This window comes from Argentina anserina, chromosome 3 (genome assembly GCF_933775445.1).
Source record: "Argentina anserina chromosome 3, drPotAnse1.1, whole genome shotgun sequence".
In the NCBI taxonomy this organism is placed as follows: Eukaryota; Viridiplantae; Streptophyta; class Magnoliopsida; order Rosales; family Rosaceae; genus Argentina; species Argentina anserina.
The window spans coordinates 26674761-26702239 of NC_065874.1; the positions used below are offsets into that span (position 1 = coordinate 26674761).

The 27479-nt window shown below is 37.7% G+C and overlaps 6 protein-coding genes and 3 non-coding genes across 10 annotated transcripts; 5 read left to right on the forward strand and 4 right to left on the reverse strand.

Annotated features, from left to right (window-relative positions):
• Positions 1-1858: 1858 nt before the first annotated feature.
• On the forward strand, positions 1859-2333 carry LOC126788789 (uncharacterized). The gene is made up of 2 exons (XM_050514799.1): positions 1859-2019; positions 2116-2333. The coding sequence occupies exons 1-2, from the start codon at positions 1928-1930 to the stop codon at positions 2315-2317; spliced, it is 294 nt and encodes a 97-aa protein (XP_050370756.1). The 5' UTR covers positions 1859-1927; the 3' UTR covers positions 2318-2333.
• A 982-nt stretch (positions 2334-3315) lies between these two features.
• Positions 3316-4756, reverse strand: LOC126789184 (elongation factor 1-alpha). Its single transcript, XM_050515275.1, has 2 exons — positions 4295-4756; positions 3316-4197 (listed from the first exon to the last, which is right to left on the reverse strand). Exons 1-2 carry the CDS (start codon positions 4754-4756, stop codon positions 3316-3318), a joined length of 1344 nt encoding a protein of 447 aa, XP_050371232.1.
• Positions 4757-4932: 176 nt separating this feature from the next.
• Positions 4933-5019, reverse strand: LOC126789677 (small nucleolar RNA SNORD25). Its single transcript, XR_007671591.1, has one exon. It is a non-coding gene; the product is annotated as a small nucleolar RNA SNORD25 (small nucleolar RNA).
• Positions 5020-6931: 1912 nt separating this feature from the next.
• Positions 6932-10295, forward strand: LOC126788502 (pentatricopeptide repeat-containing protein At2g27800, mitochondrial-like). Its single transcript, XM_050514497.1, has 4 exons — positions 6932-7114; positions 7629-9053; positions 9549-9825; positions 9929-10295. The coding sequence occupies exons 2-3, from the start codon at positions 7732-7734 to the stop codon at positions 9550-9552; spliced, it is 1326 nt and encodes a 441-aa protein (XP_050370454.1). The 5' UTR covers positions 6932-7114; positions 7629-7731; the 3' UTR covers positions 9553-9825; positions 9929-10295.
• Positions 10296-10988: 693 nt separating this feature from the next.
• Positions 10989-14824, reverse strand: LOC126788507 (histidine biosynthesis bifunctional protein hisIE, chloroplastic). 2 transcript variants are annotated; one of them, XM_050514504.1, is made up of 6 exons: positions 14803-14824; positions 12724-12908; positions 11942-12187; positions 11756-11851; positions 11504-11655; positions 10989-11295 (listed from the first exon to the last, which is right to left on the reverse strand). In XM_050514504.1, the coding sequence occupies exons 2-6, from the start codon at positions 12892-12894 to the stop codon at positions 11091-11093; spliced, it is 870 nt and encodes a 289-aa protein (XP_050370461.1). In that variant the 5' UTR covers positions 12895-12908; positions 14803-14824; the 3' UTR covers positions 10989-11090. The 2 variants fall into 2 exon arrangements, with proteins under 2 accessions (XP_050370461.1, XP_050370462.1); XM_050514505.1 differs by lacking the exon at positions 14803-14824 and adding an exon at positions 14151-14163.
• A 3492-nt stretch (positions 14825-18316) lies between these two features.
• Positions 18317-21350, forward strand: LOC126788506 (elongation factor 1-alpha-like). Its single transcript, XM_050514503.1, has 3 exons — positions 18317-18456; positions 19612-20089; positions 20188-21350. Exons 2-3 carry the CDS (start codon positions 19628-19630, stop codon positions 21067-21069), a joined length of 1344 nt encoding a protein of 447 aa, XP_050370460.1. The 5' UTR covers positions 18317-18456; positions 19612-19627; the 3' UTR covers positions 21070-21350.
• Positions 19128-19215, forward strand: LOC126789679 (small nucleolar RNA SNORD25). Its single transcript, XR_007671593.1, has one exon. It is a non-coding gene; the product is annotated as a small nucleolar RNA SNORD25 (small nucleolar RNA).
• LOC126789678 (small nucleolar RNA SNORD25) lies at positions 19278-19363 on the forward strand. The gene has a single exon (XR_007671592.1). It is a non-coding gene; the product is annotated as a small nucleolar RNA SNORD25 (small nucleolar RNA).
• A 337-nt stretch (positions 21351-21687) lies between the features above and the next one.
• LOC126788508 (protein disulfide-isomerase 5-1) lies at positions 21688-24267 on the reverse strand. The gene is made up of 5 exons (XM_050514506.1): positions 24094-24267; positions 23720-23778; positions 23452-23627; positions 22174-22276; positions 21688-22005 (listed from the first exon to the last, which is right to left on the reverse strand). The coding sequence occupies exons 1-4, from the start codon at positions 24208-24210 to the stop codon at positions 22182-22184; spliced, it is 447 nt and encodes a 148-aa protein (XP_050370463.1). The 5' UTR covers positions 24211-24267; the 3' UTR covers positions 21688-22005; positions 22174-22181.
• Between the last annotated feature and the right edge of the window lie 3212 nt (positions 24268-27479).

A 27479-nucleotide genomic window follows, 5' to 3' on the forward strand; every position in this document is an offset into this window, starting at 1 on the left:
TGGACTTTGTTTTTAAATATATATTCATGCGGTTTTACTTTCAAAAATCATCGGTTAAATTTCTTATGATGATAATGTTGGTTGCTATGTGATTGTCTTGATTGATGATGGATATGATATTAGTTACTTGTGTCGGTTATGGTGTTACAGTTGTGACATTAATTGACAGGGAAATATATGTGGTTTTGGGGATAAATATTGGGTGTCGTGTGATTGTCCGGGATGTGGTGTTATGTATTTCAGTTAGTCGGATTAGTTGGGTTCGACGTTGATTATGAGTTCGAGAAGGGTGTTTGGAGATATGTTTACGAGTGAGAGTATTGGGAGTTTGAGATAATATTTCTAATTGCCCGGGGGCATACTATATGACATGATGATATTATTTCGACTAGTGGGACTAGTCCATTTACTAGACTGGAAGAGAGGGGATGAACCGACAGTGTTACCGATGTTATTAAGAATATGATACAGGAAGAGAGAGGATGAACCGGCAATGTTGCAAATATATTGAGTCACTAGAAGAGAGGATATGTACTAGTGGACCTCAACTATATATATATATATATATATATATATATATATATATATATAGAGAGAGAGTATGGGAGTATACATATTGTATGGCTTATGACTTTTCTTTGACTAACAAGGCTAGTTCAATTTTTAGAACCAGAAGAGAAGGGATGTACCAACAGTGTTTTACAGATACTTATCCAGAAAGAGAGAGAGAGTATACGGGTGACTCATAGAGCTTTGATGTGATTTTGTTTTTGTTTTGTGTGAGTGAGTGAGGTGGTGAATATAAGTATAGAGTCGATCGTTACTAATTGGGCAAAACGTGAGTTGCAGATTGATAGTTATAGCAGATCTCATATTTGAATTTGGTTTTAAGGAATGAGTTTTGGAATCACGTTATTTTATAACTCTTTGAATCACATGCATCTTTATCTATATTTATCAAGTAGGAAAGTATTAAATGATTTATTTTACCTTAATAGTAAGTTTGATTTATTATTTTATGTCCACTCATTCTAACGCATATTTCCTTTTTAAATTACTTTTTCCTGGGCCTTTATTTCAAACGCCTAGTTTGCAGGAAAAGCACATGGAGGTCAAGTGTACCTAGTTGACGCATAGTCATCCTTAAAGCTTCCGCACGTTTAGTGGTGAGGTTTTAGTATTCCTATGATAATGTTGAGTTTGTAGAGGAGTTTGGTTTAGGTGTTGGGAGCACAGAGGCTCCATACGTTGAGATTGATTTGTGAATATAGAAGTGTCGTTTTTGTGCAGGTATGGTTGGTTACTTTCAAGAGAGATTATGTCGAAATGTTTAGTATACCTTCTTTGATAATGGTGTCTGCATGACTTAATATTTGCGGCGGGTTGTCAGTTTGAACTTTTTTCATACTTTGATTTGTATAACAAGCGCGTTTTTGCATATTTATTTTGTGTACATGACATTGTCGTCAAATGAAATTAATTTATTCTCCTAAAAAACAACAAGAAAAGTTCCAACTTTAAATGTCAATTCAGATAAGCATAATCACCCGCAACTCGGACATGTACCTGGTGCCGCATGCAATTTCTGGTGTTCTATAGTCTATATTATGGTGACTTCGGCTAACAATCCTACAATACTAGTGGCATTGGCGCATTGCATTATAGATCAATTTTCTCATTTTGATATAACAATGAGATTTTTTGATATGACAATGAGAACGTACTTGAGAAGGACAAGTTCTCCTATTAGCCATACACATGAAAAAAATGTTTGGACTTTGGACCACTTCTATTACCTTTTCCTCACTTGATCAGATTCACACCCCAATATATTCTCTCTCTCTCTCTCTCCCAAGTCTCACCCCAACATAAATTCTCAAACCAAACTCTCATCTCCCAAACATTTATTTTCCATTTAGACCCAATAATGCAGTCCATGCTGAACCTCCATGGCACTTTTGGCCTTCCTCTCTGCGTTTCAGGGATAAACCATCTTCAGCATCCTCATCTCACCCACGAGTATGTTCATTCTCTACTTGGGTCCTCTCTCTTCCATATTTGATCTGGGTTTTCATTCTCTTTTCTTTTTTCTGGGTGTTTTCTTTTTGGTTCTAGGATGGCGGATCATGATCGGAGAAGGGAGGCCATGAAGAAGCAGAGATCGAGAGCCAGAGAGGAGCTGAATGCGAATCAGGAAATGGGTATTGAGAGGATCAGAGAAAGAGTGGGTGAAGAGATCACAGATGATGATCTAGCTGCTCTACTGCATGATTTGTCGCTTTGTTATTTAGCTAATTCTATTGCTAAAGCCGCTTAGCTTAGCTAAATCATTAGTGTTTAGGACCCCTTAAATCTCAATCTAATACAGTACTTTGTGTTTGGACCTGCTTTTAAATCAAACTTTGTATGTGGGTTTTGTTGAAACTAGATTTCGGTGCCCCATGATTTATATTGTTATTTGGATTTTGTGGTGATTTTGATGTTATTCTTCTAGCCGGTTGGTTCTGATTGGAGTGTTGCTCTATTTCAATGCACATATTGCACAAAGAAAACGCTCTGAAATTTTTGTTGAAATACAAATTGATGAAATTTCTGGGAAATTCGTCCAAAAACTTGAACCAAAAATTCAAGTGGTTACAACTGGGACAGTGTTACATGAGCAGCTAGAATGTTAATTACCAAACACTGCAAAGTACAAATTATATGGTACTTAATTAAGTTCAACAAAAATCGAATCTACTTCCTCTGTTTTTCAAGGACAGCAGGTCCATAAAGTATATAGAAGCTTACACCGAGTTACATTCCTTTTACTTTTACTCAAGATAATTGTATTTGAGAATCAAAATGATCCACAAAAAATACAAGATGCAGATTACTTGTTGTTAGTATAGTAGGCCCAGACTGAAGCAAAATTATAACAACTTGCCCCAAAAGAAGGGTACAGACCGTACAGTATTAACCTAACAGATTAATGCGCGTAATACCAAAGCATAAACCAAGGACAAAACAGTAACAAATATAGTATGAGCAAGCAAAATATACTCCAAAATAAAATTCAAATTTAGTTCATAAATCCATAATAAAACAACAAAAATTGTTGGCCACTTTTGGCAGAACCAAAGGGACACTCCTGCGCCACCGTCGGTCAAGAACCCAATTCTGAGAATGGGCACCTAACACCGACGGCAACAAACTATATACTACAAACCGACTCAACAAACTAGCAAAACAAAACTCAACATAGTTTTTGATACTTGAATTTTTATTAAGAAAGACTTCGCCTATGGAAATCTTGGGGTGGCAGGCCATGACGGTTCACTTCTTCTTAGCAGCAGACTTGGTCACCTTTGCACCAGATGGGTCCTTCTTCTCCACATTCTTGATGACTCCAACAGCAACAGTTTGGCGCATGTCCCTCACGGCAAACCGACCCAGAGGTGGGTACTCGGAGAAGGTCTCGACAACCATGGGCTTGGTGGGAAGCATCTTCACCATACCGGCATCACCATTCTTCAAGAACTTGGGCTCCTTCTCGAGCTCCTTGCCGGACCGCCTGTCGATCTTGGTCACAAGCTCGGCGAACTTGACGGCAATGTGGGAGGTGTGGCAGTCGAGGACTGGAGCATAGCCATTGCCAATCTGACCAGGGTGGTTCATGATGATCACTTGGGAGGTGAAGTTGGCGGCTTCCTTGGCAGGGTCATCCTTGGAGTTGGAAGCGACATAACCACGCTTGAGATCCTTGACAGCAACATTCTTGACGTTGAATCCCACATTGTCACCGGGAAGAGCCTCAGGGAGAGCTTCGTGGTGCATCTCAACAGACTTGACCTCAGTGGTCAGACCACTGGGACCAAAGGTGACCACCATACCAGGCTTGATGACTCCAGTCTCGACACGTCCCACAGGCACAGTTCCAATGCCTCCGATCTTGTACACGTCCTGAAGTGGGAGACGCAGGGGCTTGTCTGAGGGCCTCTTCGGCTCGTTGATCTGGTCGAGAGCATCAAGGAGGGTTGGACCCTTGTACCAGTCGAGGTTGGAAGACCTCTCAATCATGTTGTCACCCTCGAATCCAGAGATGGGAACAAAGGCAATCTTCTCAGGGTTGTAACCCACCTTCTTCAGGTAGGAAGAAACCTCCTTCACGATTTCATCGTACCTCGCCTTTGAGTACTTGGGAGTGGTGGCATCCATCTGCATACATTTTAACAAACATATTAGATACGCTTATCAATAATTTAAACCATAACGAATCGAATAACATACCTGAATTAAATTCACAAAGGCTTACCTTGTTACAGCAACAGATCATCTGCTTGACACCAAGAGTGAAAGCAAGGAGAGCGTGCTCACGGGTCTGCCCATCCTTGGAGATACCAGCCTCAAAACCACCGGTGGTGGAGTCGATAATAAGAACGGCGCAATCAGCCTGGGAGGTACCAGTGATCATGTTCTTGATGAAATCGCGATGTCCGGGAGCATCAATGACAGTGCAGTAGTACTTGGTGGTCTCAAACTTCCACAAGGCAATATCAATGGTGATACCACGCTCACGCTCAGCCTTTAGCTTGTCCAACACCCAGGCATACTTGAAGGACCTCTTGTTCATCTCAGCAGCCTCCTTCTCGAATCTCTCGATCACACGCTTGTCAATACCTCCAAGCTTGTAGATCAAGTGGCCGGTGGTGGTCGACTTGCCGGAGTCGACGTGGCCAATGACCACGATGTTGATGTGAGACTTCTCCTTTCCCATAGTGAAAGGCTAGCAAGAAAACTGAAACCAAAAACAGAAAACCAAGTAAGTATATATATATATATATATATATATATATATATATATATATATATATATATATATATATTGTTTTACTCACAAACACACTCATCAGAATTATCCTTCAAATATTAAACAAAAATTCGCATAAAATTGAGAACTCAGTCCCTTAGATGTTCATAACAATCTGCGATCATATCCGCAAAATCATTACAGGTCTGTTAGGACTCATCACTGTTCCTTATGAATCAACAATTTAGTATGCAGAAATTGCGTCGAAGATAACGAAACACTTGAAATCGATTAATCAAATCCACAAACCACATATTGAAGCGTAGCAATTTCAATAATCAACATCCAGAACAAATCAAATTGATTCAATCAACAAATATTTACATATTTTATTATTCTTAATAAAACATTTGCATGTCTGCATGAGACTATTGAAGAACAGTAAGACAGTTAAAAAACCGATGTATACACCTTCAATTCATATCTATACAGATCTAGTCACATAAACAACAAATTCTTATATCAGATTATAATCAACAGCTAGGTAGATTCGTCTCACGGATGAAGAAGCAAGAATATCAATACAGTTTTGATCAAATCAGCAATGGTGCATATATAATCAAACGTGAAATAACAAACGAGATTTGATCGTGAAAATCAAAAGGAATTGGGGCAAATGGATCGAACCTGAAGAAAATGAGAGTGGAGGAGTCTCGAAGCGATCGCCGGCTTGGAGATTTTCAGAGAGAGAGAAGAGTGAAAGGTGAAGTGAGAAAGCTGTGTATTTAAAGAGGAGCGGTGACTGCTTTGGGGTTTATTTCTCAGCCTTTGGATCGTGATCTGACGGTGGGCAGTAATTACTTTTCACTGCGGTTAGGGTGACCTAATTCGAGGTAAAATGACGGAGATGGCCCTATAGTGTATTCTAGATGACAGATTTTGTTGGCTCAATTTGTGGGGCTGGAGTTTGATCCCGAGGGCGTTACCAGGTAAAACGTAACGGATTTTACTTCAAAGCAGTCTCTCACTCTCTTTTATCATTAGTTTGGAAAATAAATAAATGTTTTTTCTGGAAAGAAAATAAGAATCAAGAAGATTGGGCTTTACTCGTATCATTAGGTTTTGTGGACCAACGAAAATTTCTACAATATAAAAGATTTTATATATAGTCAAGGCGTACGCCTCAAACTCAAACTATTGAGCACCCAAGAGGCAAATGAAAATTGCTTACGACTAGCTAGGGTGTAAGTGAAGGATGACCACAATATAATGTCGTAAGCTACGTAGCAAGGAAACTTGGTCTTAAGACCGCTTCCCACTTCGGAAGCGGAAGTGGGAGCGGAAGTACGGGGAAGTGCGATGAAAGCACAATTTAACAAATGGAGTGTTTGGGAGCACTTGCTTCAAAATTAGAAGCGTGATTCCCTCCCTACCTCTATTTCTTCAATTACTGTCTTGAGTCTCTTCTTTCAATTTCTTCAAGCGGTTAAAGATGAATAGCATCAATCGATCGTATTTAAGAGATAGATGATTAGAGATTTAGAGGGAGAACCGGAGAGAGATATGAAGAAAGATGTAGAAGATGAGGAGAGACAGAGATGACCCACCCCCCACCCCCCCCCCCCCCCCATTTTTGTCAATTTCATCAAGTGATGTCTCTTGATTTGCACATGCCCAAAAATTACACTATGGTGGACCTTCTTTTGTTTGAATTTATGAAAGGAAGTTTTAATATGGTTATAGCAAAGATAATCACGGTTTAGAAAGAGAAGTAATTGATAGTTATCCAATTATTTCAATACTAAATGATATCATGTTTTATAAACCATATTTAACTTATAAGAGTATGTAATTGTTTCTAAAAATAATTAAAAAATAGCGCGCACACACACGCACACACATATATATATGTATTAACACACCGCATGTGCTCTTTTGTTTGTAAAATATCCAAAATATCTTTCTAATCTAAGACTTAGTCTTTTAATAAATGTTCATGCATTCCCTTTGTTAAACAGGTAATTTAAGTAGTTTGCAAACAATAATGGACAAAAGGTGTTTTAGTAACAAAATGGGGCGTGTCAATAGCAATTCCTTACTTAATATTTGGTTATATACATTTCTCTCTTGTGGCCGGCCGAACAAAAGAGGACAGCCCATTTGTAACAGTAAACAGACCGGAACCCAGACCGGAACTCAAATCCTTCATATTGGTTCGCAAATATGCCATTAGCAGCTCCACCCACCACCTCCTTCCCGTTTAATTTAGCTCTATCTCCATTTCTGAAAGCTTCGTCAATTGTTCATATGCTGCTTGCAATAGAGGTATATGTGATTTTTCGATATGGGCTTTTGTTGGTTTACATTTCTATCATGTTTTGGATTCTGGGTCAGCCTTAGTTCCTCATTTTCTCCATCTATGTTTTATAGTTTTATACATAATACCGATAATAGTAAAGACCCTGTACTTGATTCATGTTAGTGTTTGTTGATCAAATGCTACTTAGTTTGTGTGGTTATAGAAAGGTCTAATTTGAATGGTCATTTCTGCTATGTGGTTGTTGATTTGGCAGGAAATCAATACATATATCCTGTTTGTGTTTTGGTTTTTGTAATGTTCTGTTAGACATCTAATGCTTCTTCCAGTTACTCTCCTTCAAATAGTTTCTGTTCATTTTGTTTCTTCATTTATTTTTCTGTAGATCATTTGATATGTGTATGCTATGTGTTGATCAGTTGGATAATGAAAGTCCTCATTTTGATGATCTTAATGCATTATATTTAGAGTCGTTATGTCGGACTCAGCTTTAATTTTCTTTTGTTTTGTTTGTCATTTCAGTTTTCTTGCTGAATAGCCAGATGCTAAACAGAAGCCGACCAAGTTCAATACTTTGGAACTTGGTGTCTCTCACATTTCGGTAATTACTCAGCTACTGGTAAATATGATTTTTCTTCATAGACATGGCTGCAGAAGTAGTTGCATGCTCAGAAACCTCAGTATAAAGCTCTTTTATGAAAACCCTTTGCATCAATACTTGTCCAAGCTGAAGAGTGTGGATGCTTGGTCATATAGTTTGAGTCCCAGTGTTAGTACTCTGACGCCAATACACTGTTTGAATCAACCCCACTCTGACATAGCACCCAAAGTTGCTTCCACTGGATTTCTTGGCATATATGAGCGATTTTCATTGCATAGGTTTTACTCATCCCCATCTCGATCTTTTCGAAGGAGAGAAAATAAGAGATTAGAAGCTAGTAGAAAACCAACTCTTAATCAATCCCAATTTCAAAAATCGGTATCACAGTTGTTGCCTAGATTTACACCTGAAGAACTGTGCGATGTTATAACCAAGCAAGATGATCCTCTTGTGTGTTTAGAGTTGTTCAATTGGGCATCCCAACAGCCGCGGTTCAAACATGATGTTAGCAGTTATCACATCACGATAAAAAAACTTGGTGTGGCTAAGATGTATGAGGAGATGGATGATATTGTCAACCAAGTGCTTGCTATATCTCACATGGGTTCCGAGGCGCTTTTTAATTCCATTATCTACTTTTTCACTGAAGCTCGGAAGTTGACTAGAGCTGTCAATATATTTAAACACATGAAGAACAGTAGAAACATGGACTGCAGACCTTCAGTTAGGACATACAATATTCTCTTTACTGCCTTTTTGAGTAGGGGATGTAATACCTACATAAATCACATGTATATGGAAACCATTAGATGTTTGTTTAGGCAAATGGTGGACGATGGGATTGAACCTGATATTTATACTTTGAATTCTATGATTAAGGGATATGTTCTTTCTCTTCATGTGAATGATGCATTAAGAGTATTCCATCAGATGGGAGTGGTCTATAATTGCTTGCCAAACACATTTTCCTATGATTATCTCATCCATGGATTATGTGCTCAAGGCCGAACAAACAATGCTAAGCAGTTGTGCAATGAAATGAAGTCTAAAGGATTTATTCCGAGTAGTAAGTCTTACAACTCGCTTGTGAATGCTTTGGCTCTTAATGGTGATATAGAGGAGGCAGTGAAGTATTTGTGGGAAATGATTGAGAAGCGAAGGACAACTGAATTCATTACTTATAAGACAGTACTTGATGAAATCTGTAGACAAGGAAAGGTCAAAGAGGCTATGAAGTTGCTAAAAGAATTTCAAGAGAAAGACATTCTGAGTGGGCATGCCTACAGGAAGCTCCGACATGTGCTTGAAGATGACTATGGAGATTCTGTATCCCATACTCGATTGAGGTAGTGTTATTGATCATCTTCTTTGATGTTTATATATCTTGTAGACTACCAGTATTGTTTGTCTGGGCTACTGGTTCAAGAAACTGGTTATGTGTTAATTGTTCTTCTTTGGTTTTTCTGTCAATAATATTGCCTATTTGGATAGGATTTTTGTATCACTTTTGTTGTTTCTTATTTACATGTATTACTGGTATGCAGTTCTTAAATTATGTCATAACCGTCCTGTCATCACCTGCTGCCTAGTTGACATTAAAATTGATATTTGATAAGCAAAGTCTGTCAATGAAACTTCTTCAGTTATCAAATAGTATTTTTCTGTTAGAACAGATTGAGTCTACTGGTACCTTGTTGAACCCTTCTAATTAAGGATTGTAGAAAACATTTGAGCAGAAGCTTGCTACCTTGGAGTGATTTCTAGTTATTAATTTGCATCTTATTTGATTTTCTTAGTTGGTTTCAATAAAGTCTGATCCAGTGGCTCCTATTGTTTTGCAGATAAATTTTGTCTAAAGGATACACACTTGTTTATTGCTGAGGTAGCCAATGCATCATTACTTATACACAAGGTTGCCACTTAGTACTACAGCTTAGGCCACACTCCATGCTTATTTGAAGGCAGCATGTATTCAGGCCACCCCTCTTCCACTGGCACATTCCCATGTGGCATCATCCTCCTCGTCCAAGCCAAAACCGGGTGTTTTATTCAATTGGTAAGGAGCACGACCAGTCGGACCAGACCTCTCTTCAACAGTTCAACTCCGTGGACTCAGTGGTCAGTGTACCGAACACTCATTCTAGGGTGTTTGTTTTATGTTGTGAAAATTTGAATGTTGTGATGAAGTTGTTAGATACTAAATTCTGAGTGATCATTGCAGAGAAGGTGAAAAATGATTCAATGGAGAAGGTGGCATGTGTGGCTGGGCTTCTGGTGGAAGCAATGAACTGTTGCCTGATTAGAAACTAATAATCAGTTTGACATGTGTGGCTAAATGAAACTGATAATTAATTTGAAAGATGTTAGCCACCGATTCATACTTGCATAGTATATGTTGTGCACTTATTGTTCTATCAAATAGATTTTCAAGTTTTTGCCTTCTGTCACAGGATTGAAATTTCTTGTCACACTTGTTAAAAGCTTTTAATCTTTTTTTAATTAGGGCGTGCTTTTATTGTAATCAATTACAACCAAGGGTGAATGTTTTATTTTAGAAGCATTAATGCATATATCTATTGTATTCACTGTATGGTGGTGATTCGTATACAAATTTATGATTCCTACTCGCTGGTTCAACTTTGATGCAATGTGGAAGAAAAAAAAAGGTTGCATGTCCATGCATATCAGCTGCCTTGTACGGATCTCCCTACCTTACAGAATTCCCTCCTCAATTTCTTGTCATAGTGCATTAGCACTTAAAATATTTTAGTTCACTCAAATATCTAAATAAGTTGGAACATGATAAAATTTGTCCATTGTTTCACAGCTTATCAATCACATGACCACATATATTACACCTGTAGAATTGGACGAGGGTATTTCTATGACTAACTTACCATGTAAAACAAATGAGACTTGTAAAACTAAGCGGCTAATTTTATGACTTCTATTACCATGTCTTTCGTACGTTATAGGCTTATAGTGGATGACTTGTGTCAAATTATCAATGGATTCGTCCTATCCCCTTATAAAAAATAAAAATAAAAACTTTTTCCAGCCTATAATCTAGTATTCATAATCAGTGTAAACACTGCAAAAATGTGGGTGATAGAATATATTCAAGAGTCTGACGCATATTCTCTTCTCCAGTGATCCTTTGATCTGGAAAAATCCGAAGAGGTTTCACACAAAACTGTAGAGTTTGATGATTTCTTATCCAAACAGTATCATAGCGTTCAAGTATCAGTTCAGCACCAAACTATCAACTTCCATGCAAAAAAAGCTACAATGGTGGTGAATAATGTGTAATCTTAACCAAAAGGGGTCATCTAAACTGTGAATGGTATTGCACAACTCAAAACATTACAGAATACAGTCCATGTCTAGCCTTGTGTCTTGCGACTACTCTTTTCCTCGACACCTGACTGAGAAAATCTATGTCGTAAAATTTCTAAAACATCTTCCATTTTTACATCTCTGAGGCCCAGCAAAACCATTGAATGATAAAGCACATCTGCCATCTCTGAAGCACTACGCGATTTATCCTCGTTCTCCTCTAGTGTTCGACATAGCTCATCTGCCTCTTCCCTAGAGTAAGAAAAGAAAATCATCAACTGGTGAAAATAAAGAATATAAACTGTCTTAACTCTTACCATAGTGCTCCAAGTTTATACATGTACTGCCAGCAGGCATATACTTCTCAAATCCCTTTAATAACATTGTTGATTATTTGAATAAATTTTCAGTACTATCTTTTAGAAATTGGAAGAATATTAAAACTCGCATAACGTAATACCTGATTTTTGAGCACAACAATTTCTCATCAAGTAGTAGTCGTCTAGTCCAAGAGGGCTTTCCAGTTTGTGGGACTCCTAGTTCTCCTTTTCGTTTTGCAATTGTAGATTCTAAAGAGTTCAGAGTGGTCAACAGGAACTTATCTCCTCCACTCTGTCACAAATAAACTATATCACTTACAAACATAGTTTATTTAGTAATGAAGATAATAGAAAACATAGTAATCTTATTCTAATTGTTAAAGGCTGAAAACCTGCTGATCTTCTAACAAATCAAACACCGAGGTGTAATAGCAAGTCTCTGCTCCTGTGTGACAAGTTGGACCATCAGGTTTCCCACGGTATATTATCTGAGAAAGTACCAAACAAAGGTAATAAATACGAGCACAAAAGGCAAATATTAGCATATATGTTCCAATCAGAGTAGGCCAATAACATACCGAGTCCCGATCACAATCAAGGGCAATGTCATGGACATTAATGAAATTATTGGAGGTCTCTCCCTTTGTCCACAACGTTGATCGCGATCGACTGTAGAATGTTGCCTTCCCTCCAGTGATTGTTGTAGCCACTGCTTCCCTGTTTGCAAACCCTTGCATCAAGATGGCTCCAGTGTCAATATTTTGAGCTATGGCAACCACTAAACCTTTGTCATCCCATTTTAAACTGTCTAACACTGTTTCAACCTGAAATCCAAAATTCTATCAGAAACAGGAAAAGAGAGAAAAGATTAGGACGTGTTTTGTAATTAACACGTAGATTTAAGGAAATGGGTAGGTATGGAAAGGTCCAGAAGTAGATATACATACAAAAAAGGGCAATGACAGATACCTTCAAGGGAAAATTTTGTTATATAATGAGAAATTCCAATGGATTTTCTTCTCTATCAATTGTTTTTCAGACTGTAACAGTCCTTACCACATCAGGCTTTGGTAGAAACAATACAGTAGACACTACTACTAGTCCAAGCGTGGGAGACTCATTAAATTTGATAAAGAAATATAATCATTTACTATATTTATCTAATGTAATGCCATGCAATTGTTGACAGGTCTCAGGATGTGCCGAGTATAAGGGGAAAACCATCCTTTTAATATTTTAATATCATTCACAGATTCTTTATTAGTTTTAGACATGTACCAGTCCCTACCTCATCACAATGAACAAAAACTACAGGTGATGAAAATGAAAATCACTACATTTGGGTTATGTAAATAGACACCTTTGATTGAAGATGATGGTCCCTGTTGAAGTTGTTGGTGGAAGCATAAACAAGATGATTGCTCTTTCTTTGGAAAGTCACTCTACCATGCTGAAATGCAGTAGACACGAAAAGCTGAGATGGGGAAGAAACTCTGACCAATTGCAGACCGTGGAACTGTGAACTTGCCATTCTTATGAATCTTCCTGTGATAGTGAAAGCAAGATGAAATTATTCTCACCAAAGAAAAAGTTCAAAGTAATGATAAGACGAACAAAAAAAGTGAAAGAGAATTCATATCCGGAATGGATACCTACAAAATCAAATATGTATATGCACAAGAGCACTTAAAATATAATCTTTGGAGGAAAGGAGGTGGAAAAAAATGCCGTGAAATAATCAGACAAAGAACTTAATAGCAACTGAAATGTTCTACGTAAAGGACAAAGACCCAGAAAATAAATTTTTGAAGTTCCATCCCGACAAGCCAACATCAAATGCTGATGTCTCTATCTTGTGAATATATTAGAGAAGGAAAAAGGTTTACCCAGTAATCAGACATGAAAGTGTGCAAACTAAGAGCAGATTATACAATGATCTAAAGTCTTGGTCTTTTAGGTAGCATCATACCGGCACTATAAAATAAAATCAAACATACGCTGATACTGGAGAGACAAAGATACAGCAGCCCTGATAGATAAGAACGAAATAATGTAACGTAGTTTATGAGACCAGATTGAATGAGTCAATCATAAATCTGTCAGTGACTAGTTGTGATTGTATGACACCCTTATCTGATTCTAGTGTTTTTACTCCATGTCAAACCCTACGAGATGAGCCTGATTATGCCACTTCCTATAACTCATACTAACCCTGCGCATGCGGTCATGAGCGTGCAGAAGTGCATTTTTACTGGTTTGAGAAAAATTGTATTATCATTCAAGTGAGAACTGAATATATTAACAAAGCCAATTGAGAACTGAAAATGTGACGACATTGCAATAACAAAAGATGGAAAATATTTGTCCTGTTGCAACTGAAAATTATAAATAAGAAGCTATTCAACCACAATGAGAGTAGCAAAGGCATGGTTAAGCATATGAATATTACTTAGTTACCAACACCTAAATGTTCTATAGGAAATAGAAGCAATTCCTCCAGAATGGCAATGTTCCTCCAAGCCAATGCACAGAGGAATTGGCTTAAAAACAACGGTCATCTACAGGTAAAATAAGTCTTAAAATTCATTTTAAATTTATTTCAGCTCTTAATATACAGTTGGCTATCCACGACCGTTGGCAACACAAAATCTACAATTTCAACTTGTCCTTGGTTAACACCAAAGCAAACTGTGACCTCTAAGAAATAGATGTTTTACAGGGATATGGACTAAGTGATCAAATTCCGTAGGGAATGGAACTTTAAAGCCATGAACATGAATCACTCACCTAATTTCTTCAAATTCTGGGGTACTAGGTTTCTTGAAAAAGCAATGACACCATTGAAAATCAATTGAGAAAAAACAGATATTCAACTGTATACTGATGCATAATGGCTTTGGAGTATCTAAGCTTGAGGATGTTAGTTCAGTTGCAGCAAATTTGATTTCACATAAAACGGTGTACAAAAAGGTAAAGAGAAGCAGCAGGAAACAAAATACGAAGCAGCCTACAAAAAGGTTCACAATTTTCTAAAACCCATAATCCAATATCTAAGCAACTAAATTGGAATCCTTCTAATTCTCTAAAATATGAAACTATGATTGAAAACGATGGCTTTGGTGTCCATAAAAGTAAAAAAAAAAAAAAATTCAATTCATTCTAGTCATGCCAAACTGACTGCTCAATGCTCACTCTTCTCACCAAATGATCCTATAAAAACCACTTAACCAGAAAGCAAAACATTCCTACAGTTTCATTCAGTTCAAGTTCAAACCGAAGCTCAGACCTTATGAATTTCAGTACTGGAACAGACACTATCAGATCCTCAATGTGACACTAGCTATCCAATTCTTACAAAACGAGAAATGAGCTTATGGCATCGAAAACCAATCAAGCATTGAAGCAAAGGAAAAGTCATTAGAGTGAGGGAGAGGCGTACCTGCTGCAGAGGCTCTTGGTGACTAACAAAAACCCTTCAACTTTACTACGAGTTTGTACTGGGCCTCGACGACGGATAGCAGCCCAATTGTAGTGAGTCGGCCGTCAGGAGGTTCTTGATCCAAAACCAGCCGGACCTAATTTGTAGTTGAGTATCTTCTCGTCTTCTGTTTAAAAAGTTGTTACAGGCTCAAAGTTTTGATGGCCGAGTATGTTGGTGTCATTCTCAACCCTTACATTTTAACTATTAATGATAGTCAACCGTTAATATATCACCGATCCGTCTCAATACAAGTACGTCTCAATACAAGTACTCAATCTGAGTATGTAAGACGTTATATGTTCCTTAGTAAGGGTCCAACAAATTATATTGGGGTCTTATTTATGAAATATGATTTTTGGGTGTAGTAATCTTGACGAAAATTGGTTCTAAAACGTGTAACATTTGGCTAGCCTGCTACTACCAATTAAGTATGTCATCTAAAAAATGTAGAGGCCACAATTAAATTAGCAACAACCCTATTAACACACCCTAAAATGTTAGTCACTCAACCCCTTTATAAAGAGAGTCGATCATAAAATAAATAAAATGTTAGTCACTCACCCCCTTTATAATGAGAGTCAATCATAAAATAAATTTAAGTGGTGAATTTGTAAAATGAATTAAATTATAGTGATAGAATAATGAAACGGGTGTGTAAATAACAATTTATAGTGTGTTAATAGCATAACCCTTAAATTATATTCTAGTTGTTGTCCTCTTGGTTGACACTCACATGAATACTATAGTTAAGCTTAAAATGTTTGAGATTACAATGGTGTGAGACTGTGAGTTGATCTCAATGTACACGTGAAAAGGTTAAAATTAAGGGGGACTTGTTATGTTAATTGGAACTTTCCAAGATCCAAGTGGGAAATGACTAGTACTCCTGTCATACATTTTTTTTGTCCAAAGTGTTGCTAATTGCTTTGTCATGGGGATTAATGGTTGATTTGCTATCTAACCCCTAAAGAAGTAGGTTAATCATATGTGCCAAAGTTAACTAAGTTGTCTTTGATTGGTTGAAATCTAAGAGGAACTACTATTACACAGACTACGCTAAAAAGCCTACCTAAACATAAACATGGAAAATATACGGTATACCTCAATTCCCAAAAATATGTCAAAATAAAATCTTTGGTAAAGTTTCCTTCTTGGATGTTCTTAAATATGAACAAGCCAAAATATAAAAACATCGGTGATTTTAGATATTAGTACATAGTGGAAAGTTTTGTCTTTTAAGAGTTTGAGGCACATATTTATTCTCTATGCATTCAGGATTTCTACGAGTAGAAATCCTGAATACAGTTTTCGTTTCTGCAACTTTTATTTCATAATTCGTAAAGTTGTTCTTTAGGTTTCTCTACACTCTTGATATCCTTGAGAAATGAGAACTAATTAACACGAAAAAGTTGATTTTTTCCTATTCAACCCCTCCCCCCTCTAACACCTACATGCGACGAGGACTTAAGATGTCTTGTATCGTGTAAGTTCAATGCATTCCTATTTAAGTATTTATTGGGTCGAGATTGTTGGTTTACCCTTCAAAGTTGTATACTGGTGGTGGTGTTGGCTAATTGGAGCCTCCCTCAAGAAGGTGATGCAGATTCTCCAACAATTAAGCAAAGAACGATGCCGAGGGTTGGAATTCGACATGCTAAAACTGCTTCAATGAAACCAGATGTTCGAGTTCATCTCAAGTGTTGTTATAGGCGGATTCCAAATTTTACTATGAAAGAATGGTTTGTTAAGGTTGTAATTGTAGTTTCTTATAACACTATCATGTTTGATGCTCAAGGCTGCCGGTAGTACTTGAGCGTGTTATTGGTAAAAAGAGGGTTTATAGCCCATAATGATCATTGCAAGGGGTTAAAACGAGAGGTGCAACAGCCTGTGGGGATAACTTGACACTTGAATTTGAGCTGCATTGTTTTTGAACCCATTGAATGATTTTGGTGTCGCCAGCCAAGAAGATAAAAGGCATGCCTCAATGTAGCAAGTACAAGGTCAAAGAAGGTTTGCCTCAAATGAAGATGGTTATGAGCTAGAGTTCTATACATAAAAAGTGCATATTCATGACCTTGTAGAATAATTCGGTGGCTTAAAACTCCTCTATTGAGTCACTTTTATGAGGTGATGGATAATGTACAATTACCTAACCTAAGTACGGGTAGAGTTAGTGCTAGTTATCGATACACTTGCGAAGTGCTTGGTGTCATTCTAGTTCTTTTTTGTAGCATCGTCCAAGAAAGAGCCAAAACAAAACCAACTCCCTTAATAAACACATCTTTTGAGTCATGTTTGCTAATCAAGTATCGTTTAATAATACTTGTGATTTGCAACAAGATCTATATTCTTATTTCACCCACTATACTCCCGTCAAGTGACTCGAGTCAATTACGCTGGCTGATCATTCTCGCTCTTTTTTCTCAATATGGTAGTTGATGGTATGCTCCTCTTCATTTTAGTTGAGATGAAAGTGAGAAAGAGTTATATCAAGCAAGAATTGTCAATTGTAAAAGAATTCCTAAGTCTAAACAATAACAACATTTCAATAATCGAATTAGTAAGTCACACCATAAATTTGAGCAATAGTGTTGTTTTCGTGCACACCATATATATGTATATGTATCTATACAATTGCATAAGGTTGCTCTTTATTCAAGGTGTCTAGTAGCGCTCTACCCTCATTAGGCCTGATAATACCTTTTTTCGAATAAAGCTAGTGTATTAATAGTACATTAACTTAAAAGCATCTATAAAGAGAAGAAATGAACATTCATTTGCTTACAATGGGTGCGGTGCTAATGTGCCAGGGCACACAACTTAGGGCCCTAAAATACTTCAATAATGTCAATGAGTCCACCGCTATTATCCGGATATTCTTTTCAAGAAGAATCCTATACATCTTACTATTTGAACATATGACTTTTACATATTGTAAATGTTAACTATTTAAGTATTTATTTTACTTCATAACGCATAGCTCCCATATATTTCCACTGTAATTGTTGGTTTTATGAGTAGAGATGCGAGTAGGGAACTTCGTTCACCACAGATATATCCCATGGTCGTATTTTCTATTTTTTCAATAACATTTGAGATACTCATTCTAAAAAAAACTCCCATATCTTTCGAGAATATGACTTATTACATTTATCCAGTAAATATGCCAAAGTAGTTATCATTCTTTTCCTTTGTAGTTTGTACATCATAATCATTGTTCATAAAACCATTGATATCTAACTAATTACCGTAACACTTGTGGTAACAAAAATATAGGTGTCCAAGTAACCAATATATCTAACGAAAATTATGATATTTAAGGGGCGAAGGGCAATACGGACATTGGCGCGGAGAAAAAGGCAGTGCGGAAACCACGCCTTAGTATGTAAGGATTAGGGCAGCCGCAGGGGGGTAGAGAGGTTGACAGCCGTTGAGATAAATCGCACCTCAATCCAACGGTGGAGAAAGAAACCCTAGTCGACTGAAGCAACACTTGCTCCTCTTTAAATTGCGAAACCTCTCGCATTCGCCTTCCTCTCTATCATTCCATCTCTCTCTCTTTTCTCTCAAGTCGGCAAGAGAGAACCTCTTGAGCTTCTTCTATCTCAGGTCCAGATCTCTCCCTCTCTCTTTTATCTCTTGTATATTTGCTTTGTAGCTAGTTCTTTATCTCTTGATTTGTATGATGTTGATTTGTGATGTATGTATGCATCTGTTGAATTTGAGCTATGTGATTTAGTTTGATTTACAGTGATGATATCGATTATTTCGTTTATGGTTTAAGCTTGTTGTGTATGCTTAGATCTACGGATTTTGTGAAGATTAGTAGCTTGTTTGAATTAATTTTACTGTGTTTGACTAAAGGCCAAATCTGATTTTACTTGAAAACGAGATTTGTTGTTATGAGGAAAGAGAACTTGATTTACTAGTTTTTGATTATGTGAAGCATGATTTTACTGATGTGATTTGTTTTGAGTAAACGTAAATTTGTTTTGGCTGATTAGTGAGATTATGTGCATGTATGTAGATCTTTGTTTGTGAAATTGTTTTCAAAATTAAACAGATAAGGTTTTTGAGTTGTGCTTCATTATCTGGTTTGTGGATAATATTATTTCCATGTGACTCGTTCCCTTGAAGCGAAATTAATAGGTGTTGCTTTGTTGATTTAATAATCTCGAGTGGTTTTGTTGTCTGTTTGGGTTACAATGAAGCAGCTATATATATTTTTTGAGTCTTGTATGAAAATACCGAGGTTTTTGTGTTACTTTTTAAGTCTTGAAAGCAACGATGATGAGTTCTTAACAGACCTGTAATGATTTACGAAAATGATCGTACATCTTTTTGAACATCTAAGGGACTGAGTTTGCTGTAGTTTTGTAATTGTGAAGTCAATTTTGTGTTTTGTTTATCTCGTGTCTTGGGAGTATTGTGGAAACAATGATGAGTTCCTAACAGACCTGTAATGATTTGCGGATATGATCGCATATCTTTTGAACATCTAAGGGGCTGAGTTCTGCAGTACTTCCTGTGTTTTCAATTATGCACATTGAGTCTGAAAATGTTGTCCTTTTGGAATATCATAGGAACTGTGTGATGTGATATTGATCTTACATGGTTGGATCATCATAGGAATTGTGTTCTGCATTTATGTATATTGGTTTGAGTGTATATCAGAGCGATCTGTCATCTGAAATGTATTAATGACATCAGTTTTTGCGTTTATTATCTGGATTAAATGTCTGATCAGTTGTGTGCTTGTTGCAGACTTCACTCATTCATCATGGGTAAGGAAAAGTTTCACATCAACATTGTGGTCATTGGCCACGTCGACTCCGGAAAGTCGACCACCACTGGCCACTTGATATACAAGCTTGGTGGTATTGACAAGCGTGTGATTGAGAGATTCGAGAAGGAGGCCGCTGAGATGAACAAGAGATCCTTCAAGTATGCCTGGGTGTTGGACAAGCTAAAGGCTGAGCGTGAGCGTGGTATCACCATTGATATTGCCTTGTGGAAGTTTGAGACCACCAAGTACTACTGCACTGTCATTGATGCTCCTGGACATCGTGATTTCATTAAGAACATGATCACTGGTACCTCACAGGCTGACTGTGCCGTCCTCATTATTGACTCCACCACTGGAGGTTTTGAAGCTGGTATCTCTAAGGATGGGCAGACCCGTGAGCACGCTCTGCTTGCTTTCACTCTCGGTGTCAAGCAGATGATTTGCTGCTGTAACAAGGTAAGCCCTTGTGAATTTATTTTAGTTATGTGTTGTGAGTTGTTATGATTTAAGTTATTGATAACCGTATCTGATATGTTTTTTTTAAATGAATGTAGATGGATGCCACCACTCCCAAGTACTCAAAGGCAAGGTATGATGAAATTGTGAAGGAGGTCTCTTCCTACCTGAAGAAGGTTGGATACAACCCAGACAAAATTGCCTTTGTCCCCATCTCTGGATTTGAGGGTGACAACATGATTGAGAGGTCCACCAACCTTGACTGGTACAAGGGTCCTACCCTCCTCGAGGCTCTTGACCAAATCAATGAGCCCAAGAGACCCTCAGACAAACCCCTCCGTCTGCCCCTTCAGGATGTTTACAAGATTGGTGGAATTGGAACTGTGCCAGTGGGACGTGTGGAGACTGGTGTCATCAAGCCTGGTATGGTTGTGACTTTTGGCCCTACTGGTCTGACTACTGAGGTGAAGTCTGTTGAGATGCACCATGAGGCTCTCCTGGAGGCTCTTCCTGGTGACAATGTCGGATTCAATGTTAAGAATGTTGCTGTCAAGGATCTCAAGCGTGGTTTTGTTGCATCCAACTCCAAGGATGACCCCGCCAAGGAGGCTGCTAACTTTACCTCCCAGGTTATCATCATGAACCACCCTGGACAGATTGGAAATGGATATGCTCCAGTTCTTGACTGCCACACCTCCCACATTGCTGTTAAGTTTGGTGAGATCTTGACCAAGATTGACAGACGATCTGGAAAGGAGATTGAGAAGGAGCCCAAGTTCTTGAAGAACGGAGATGCCGGTATGGTTAAGATGCTTCCCACCAAGCCCATGGTTGTTGAGACCTTCTCCGAGTATCCCCCTCTTGGTCGTTTTGCTGTGAGGGACATGCGTCAGACTGTTGCTGTTGGAGTTATCAAGAGCGTTGAGAAGAAGGATCCATCAGGTGCCAAGGTCACCAAATCTGCTGCTAAGAAGAAGTGAGATCTGCCTATGAAGTCATTAGCTAGTCTAGTTTTGATGCACCTTTCAATTTGAATATTTGAGTTTTGTGGACACCATATGAAACTTTTGCCTCATAGTCCTCTAGCCTTGGTTGGAGAAGTTGAGTACCTAGATGTATTTCTGGGTGCTTGGCAGGCTGTGTTGCCGTCTTTTAAATTTCTGTGTTTTCGGTTATACATTGAGGTGAGTTGTGTAGTTGCTTGATGAACAGCTTTCTTAATGTTGTAACTTTTTATATCTAAGACTTATCATTTAAAATCCTGTGTTTTGTTGGTTTTCTAATGTTAAATTTATGCTTTTTATATCTAACCCTGAATGCTTCATGCTTCAAATTAAACAAGGACTATGCTTTCTCTCCATCTATAATGTTAAACCTCCACTTCTGTTAGGGTAGCAAAGAATATCAACCTATCAAGGGCTGTACGCTGGCATGATTCATTTATCCATATCTTTGAATTTACATGTGTTTTGAATGGATGTGTATTACTGAGTACAGTATCAGTTGGAGAAACAATCCATCAAATTTTCAGTCATTGTCTAGAATGAAAGTTTAAAATTGATCTGTAATAGATGAAATAATACGTCCGGTAAAACAGATTATAACACCTTAATTTCAAATGGACGTCTCATATTCGATAATGAATTGACAGGGATATTGAGAGCTTCTCAGTTCACAATTGGTTTTAAGACAATGAATTCTTACAAAAATTATAGATTTGCCCTAAACATGTTGCTTATCGAATGACAAACATTCAACCAAAATCTGTATGCGGAATCCATTTATGAATACAAGCAGCTCCTCCTCCATTCATCTGTTCTCAAATAGTTTTCACCAGACAGAAGTACAGAAACAGTTCCGTGAGAATGAGCTGATGACCATAGACGCATGTACCAGCATCAAGTCAATGTATTTATCTGCAGCAAGTAAACACATCCAGTTATGAATTACCAAGCAGCCATAAAGCTTAATTTTTTGGCAAAGTACAACGTGAGTGATGAGAATTTTCTTGAGAGGTTCTGAGGACTTTTAATGTGTTGTAACAACTGAAAAGAAAAAATTATGAAAAGATATTTGGTATCTACCTCATTTATCACAACTCTTCATCGCTGCCGAGATGTGCCTTTCTTGCTGCTTCTTCAGCATGTTCTAAGGCAAAACTCTTAAGTGATTCAACATCCCTCGGCCCTGATCATTAGAAACAATAACTATGTGAGATAATACACAAGATACAAATATTCAACAGACCAGACTTAAGTTGCAAGTCAACCCAATACAAGAGATCAAATCATGAATAGATTCTCATTAATTTAACACATAAAAAGATGATTTAATTTTTTTAACCCAGAAATCCCCGAATTGCATTGCGGCCAGGCACAAAACTTTAGAAGGCAAGAAATTCTAGAACATAGATGGTGATTTGAACCCAGCCCCTGACTATTCCTACTAACACCTCATTGGTCAGTGGTCACACAAAAATGATGAATTCTCTCAACTAGATTTGGATTATTGGATATACCTATACTAGTCAACTATAATATGAGGTATAAATATTGACTACCACAAGATTTTCCCCTGACGAATATTTCATACATGAAAGTATAAATGAAAATCACTGTGTTTTGTTCAACAAGGCACCAAGCAAGTGGTTTTATAATTGATTTCTTTAGAAACATACTAAATGAGGTAGCAAATCTTTAAAGATACTGCACTTAAAACACTTCAAAACAATTACTAGACCCTCTCCAAATGGAAAAAAGTAAAAGAAACCCACAACTACAGATGAATAGTTTTCTATGTTACCAGCCCCATTCAAAAAAAAAAAAAGTTTTCTATGTTAGTAGCAAATCAGACATCATGTATTTTGCCAGTTTCAGTACCTAGAGCTAATCCTATCAGTGCAATTATTCATCTAAATAGTTATGAATTCTCAACGTAATGTACATTAATGTCAGGAGTTCACGACCATAGTGCATGTAATAATAAATGAATCTACAGAATAACTGATGTTGTAATCAATTTGTTTTAAAAAAAAGATGCTGTAATCATTTAAGTTGTCCAGAAGACAATGTACTGTTGTTTAGCCAAATGAATCCGTATTAACAAATTTATTTGAGTCTAGTTGATTGCTTCTCCAAAGGCACAAGTAAACATGCCTTTCAGAGGGATGGGATAATGGAAAACTTATAAGTTGCAAGGACTTGCCTATGCCATCTGATAAAACCATTGAAACTAAATCCATAGACACCCCAGGACGGCCAGGGCACAATTTTATAAACATATATTAAATTATAAAATTTGACACATAGGATGCGGCTAAGTTTAAGATTCAGATCAAGCAGAAAACAGTATATGGATCCTACCTTGATACTTAGCCACTTCTTCTCCATCAAAGAATAGCTTAAACGTAGGATAAGAATGAATATCCACTTTTGAGCAGACCGGTTTACTCGTACTGCAATCGACTTCCCCAACCTCTATTTCATCCTCGCTTTCCACCGCCTTCCCAAAATCCTCCCACAGTGACCCCAACTTCTTGCTGAAAATCAAAGTGTATTCATAAGAAACAACAACAACAACAACCTAATAAGACCGATAATCATAGACTCGCCAAAGACCAGGACAATTTACCAATGTTTACACCACGGTACGCAAAACTTCACAAACCACGCAGTGTCCTTCTCCTTCACCTAAAAAACAATTAGATTATATGATTCATATCCTCATCAACAATAAGCTAGACTATCTTAAATCCTACTCGAAGCAACTCTTCGATACAAACCATGGATATTTTCAGAAAATTAATCAAACTGAAAGCAGTACTAACATTAACTAGGGATTAGATAGCTATCTAGGATCTGGGTCAGGGGTAAAAGCGCCCATTAAAATATAATCAGCATCAAACATGACTGCCCAGATAGTGTTCAACTGAAACAAAACTGGGGTAACAAAAGCAGAATAGATCTTCGAGTTCGAACTTTGAAATCTTGGTCGGATGTTATTACCTTGTCGGAGAAGGTGTCAGCAGTTAGGGTTATAACCTCAGCTTTGGTATGAATTGGGTGAAGCAAAACCAAAAGGGTTATGCAAATCAGAGAAGCTGCTGCTAACTGGGGTTTCATCGCTGCTGTTTCACCAAAGATTTCTACTTTCCGGCTTATTTTTAGACTCTGCGCTGCCGATTCAGTTTCCAACTCCGAGACGGTCTTTATAATCTAAGCACATACACGTGCTTTTCACGTGATACAAGGGGAAAAGCTTAAAACTTGGGTCGGGTTTGGTACGGACGGGCCAGAAAGGTTCGTGGGCCTGATGCGAAGTTTACCTAAAGTGATCAGGAAAACATTAGATGCCGATGTGGGATGAAATTAGAGCACCCTCACAGTTTACTAAAGGGAAGTCGGTGACTCAAGGGGTGTAGAGATCTACACGACACCCACGTGGCACTGCAATGTAGTGTACTCATCTAATCATATTACGCTATGGTATAATTAAATACACGCGGTGAAAATGACAAAAATTTATTTATATATAAGTAACTAATCAAAAGCAAACACAGTAAAAAATGAATCAATAACATTAAGGGGGTACACCACGTGAGATATGTGGCGGTTATATATAATAATTTAGATTTGCCAGTTACATTTTGTAAAGCTTTGTTAAAACCTAAAAGCTTTCCGATAAGTTCTACTTTTCACACATAACTTTGACATTTAGTAAATCAATTCTGATTGTAATTCATGGTCTTCAAAATAAAAAACAACATGATGAAACGAATGGCTGCATTCATTAGAAATCTAAAAACAAGGATAAAGGGGATCATATATGATAGTGCTGAATTAGAATGAAAAGTTACATGAATCCTGGTAGCTACAAGGATCACCATCTATGTCTCCTTCCATCAGATAGCTATAATATCCCTTGTTGGTATTGGATTGCAGAAACTCTGGTGATGACTCCACCCTATCCAAGGCACGATTGGCTAAAGAATAACTCCAAGCTGGAGGTGATACATCAAAGGCACCAGAATTAAAACCAGCAGTACTAAAATTCTCTGTCGAGTTGCCATTCACTTCAAGCTCTAATCCTAAAGAACATCCCTCGGCTTTGGTGTCTCCATTCGATCTTGAACCACCACCATTACCACCATTGCTTATAGTTGAAGCCAACAAAACATTGCCGGGAGTGTCAGCAGTTGAATCCCTCAAAGGGTTTTTTCTGTCTTCATGCCATAACCCTAAAGAGTATCCCTGAGCAATATTGATGTCTCCATTTGATCGTAATGCCCCATCAAAACCATCGTTACTCGTGGCTGAAGCCAATAAAACATTACCAATTGTGTCAACAGGTGAATCCCTTAGAGGATTATTATTACTGCCATCATACCATAATCCTAAAGAATATCCCCCTGCATCAATGTCTCCATTCAATCTTGAATCCCCATCAACACCATAATTATTTGTAGTTGAAGCCAACAAAGCATGACCACTATCAGTAGTTGAATTCATCAGAAAGTGATCATTAACTTCATGCCATAACCCTAAAGAATACTCATCACCATTAGTACCTCCATTTAATCTTATACCCCCATCAACACCATAATTACCTGCAGTAGAACTCGAAGAATTACCACTAATACTAGTAGCTAAACCAGGCAATGAATTTCCGCCAACTTCATGCCCTAAGCCCAAGTTTAACTCTAAGCTACCATCATTCACAGAATAATTAGTTGAATCTAGCCAGGAATTATTACTAATGCCAGTAGTTGGAACCCCCAAAGAATTGTCACCAACATCATGCCATAACCCTAAAGTACATCCATTACCATCAAGGGCACTATTCATCGTTAAACCACCATCACGACCCCCATGGTTACTTTCAGTTGAAGCCAACAAAGACTCACTAGTAATGGCAGTAGTTGCATCCCTATGCTCTAGCCCAAAACAACACCCCTCGCCACCAGAGCTTAAAAGATTATGAAAACTACTTTCATGCCTTGACCCTATAGAACGTCCCTCATCCTCAACCTTAAAACTGTCGATATTGTATTTCTGATCAATCACACCACCCTCAAAACTTGCTTCTTCATAAGAACAATTTCTCAAGTTCTCTTTGATATCTTCATCAAGCTTCAAATACTTTTCTCTCAATGATGCGAGTGCCTCAACAGTTTGACATGCCATCATCTCGTTCTCAATTTCTTCCTTCACACCCCTCACCTTTTTTTGCTCATGTAGCTGCTTCAGCAAATTGAGCCCCTCGACAGATTTAGCTGTTGTTGGTTTAATGTGGTAGAGCTCATTGAGAACTTCATCCACCGAAGAGTGTCCAAAAGCATAAGGCCTACTTGCTTTCGAAACAACAAGAACGGCCATTCTTGTGTCATTGAAATCATGGCACAAACGAGCGGCCTTACCAAACAACCCTTTGCGCCTCTTTGAGAAACTCACGTCTATTTTGCTGTTCTCTCTTTTTGTTTGCCTGCAATTCTCCTCCTCTTCCAATGTACGTGTTCTCTCCTTCCTCTTTCTTCCCAAGTTTGCTGGCATGATTTTTTTCCTTTGCGTACAATTTTCTTCCTCTGCTTCCAATGTATGTGTTCGCTCCTTCCTCTTTCTCCCGATTGTGTTCACCAATATAAATTCTTATATTACGTTTTTCTGTTTCTACTTGCATCTAGGGATTAACTGTTTCAACACTTGGGTGTGGACCGTGTGGTATTATATGACATATATAGGGTGTTGTTTAATGAATTTTACCCCACACCATTAGGCCTTCCGCCTGCATTAGGAAAACTAAGCGAGGTAAAGTGAACTCGAGAATAGGAAGGAAAAGATTTACTAGAAGGTAGGGTTTTACCAAGAATTAAGAGAATCAACTTCAACAGAATATTGTCTTTTTATTCACAAATAACTCTCATGCACACACACAAAACCATAGAATGTAACGACCCCAAAATTTCGAGCTTAAAAACTCAAAATTCTAAAGTCGTTAAACACAAAATAATCTCAAGAAAATCGAAATCATTTAAGTGCACAGCGGATCATCACTGAGTTATCAATACAACTCAGAAAACCAATTATTACAACCCAAATTTATAATTTACATTACGTAAGTTGGAATGTAATAATCCTCACAATCTCTCACAAAATAGACACACAAAATCCTCACACAAGCTGGAGGTAAATCACTTCATGTTCTCTGAGCGGTCCGTCAATTCCCGCTAATCTACACCTGCGGAGTCATCCACTACACCATCGAATTGGTGCACCGGGATTGTAAACACAAACCCGGTAAGCTTTACAGCTCGTATGAGTAAAATCAAAATATAATTCGCATATCAAAATATACGAAAGATCACAAAACAACAAATATAAATGCCCTCATGAGT

Bases quoted from the DNA above. Each gene is read 5' to 3' on its own strand.
- LOC126788789 (XM_050514799.1), top strand. From the start codon at position 1,928: ATGCAGTCCATGCTGAACCTCCATGGCACTTTTGGCCTTCCTCTCTGC. The intron at 2,020-2,115 runs GTATGTTCATTC...TTTTGGTTCTAG, and splicing joins CATCCTCATCTCACCCACGA to GATGGCGGATCATGATCGGA.
- LOC126789184 (XM_050515275.1), bottom strand. From the start codon at position 4,756: ATGGGAAAGGAGAAGTCTCACATCAACATCGTGGTCATTGGCCACGTC. The intron at 4,198-4,294 runs GTAAGCCTTTGT...AAATGTATGCAG, and splicing joins TGATCTGTTGCTGTAACAAG to ATGGATGCCACCACTCCCAA.
- LOC126788502 (XM_050514497.1), top strand. From the start codon at position 7,732: ATGATTTTTCTTCATAGACATGGCTGCAGAAGTAGTTGCATGCTCAGA.
- LOC126788507 (XM_050514504.1), bottom strand. From the start codon at position 12,894: ATGGCAAGTTCACAGTTCCACGGTCTGCAATTGGTCAGAGTTTCTTCC. The intron at 12,188-12,723 runs GTGTCTATTTAC...TTTGGATTTCAG, and splicing joins ACCATCATCTTCAATCAAAG to GTTGAAACAGTGTTAGACAG. The intron at 11,656-11,755 runs GTTTTCAGCCTT...TATTTGTGACAG, and splicing joins ATTTGTTAGAAGATCAGCAG to AGTGGAGGAGATAAGTTCCT.
- LOC126788506 (XM_050514503.1), top strand. From the start codon at position 19,628: ATGGGTAAGGAAAAGTTTCACATCAACATTGTGGTCATTGGCCACGTC. The intron at 20,090-20,187 runs GTAAGCCCTTGT...AAATGAATGTAG, and splicing joins TGATTTGCTGCTGTAACAAG to ATGGATGCCACCACTCCCAA.
- LOC126788508 (XM_050514506.1), bottom strand. From the start codon at position 24,210: ATGAAACCCCAGTTAGCAGCAGCTTCTCTGATTTGCATAACCCTTTTG. The intron at 23,628-23,719 runs GTAAATTGTCCT...TTTGATTTTCAG, and splicing joins GTACCGTGGTGTAAACATTG to CAAGAAGTTGGGGTCACTGT. The intron at 22,277-23,451 runs GTAGGATCCATA...TCTAATGATCAG, and splicing joins AGAAGTGGCTAAGTATCAAG to GGCCGAGGGATGTTGAATCA.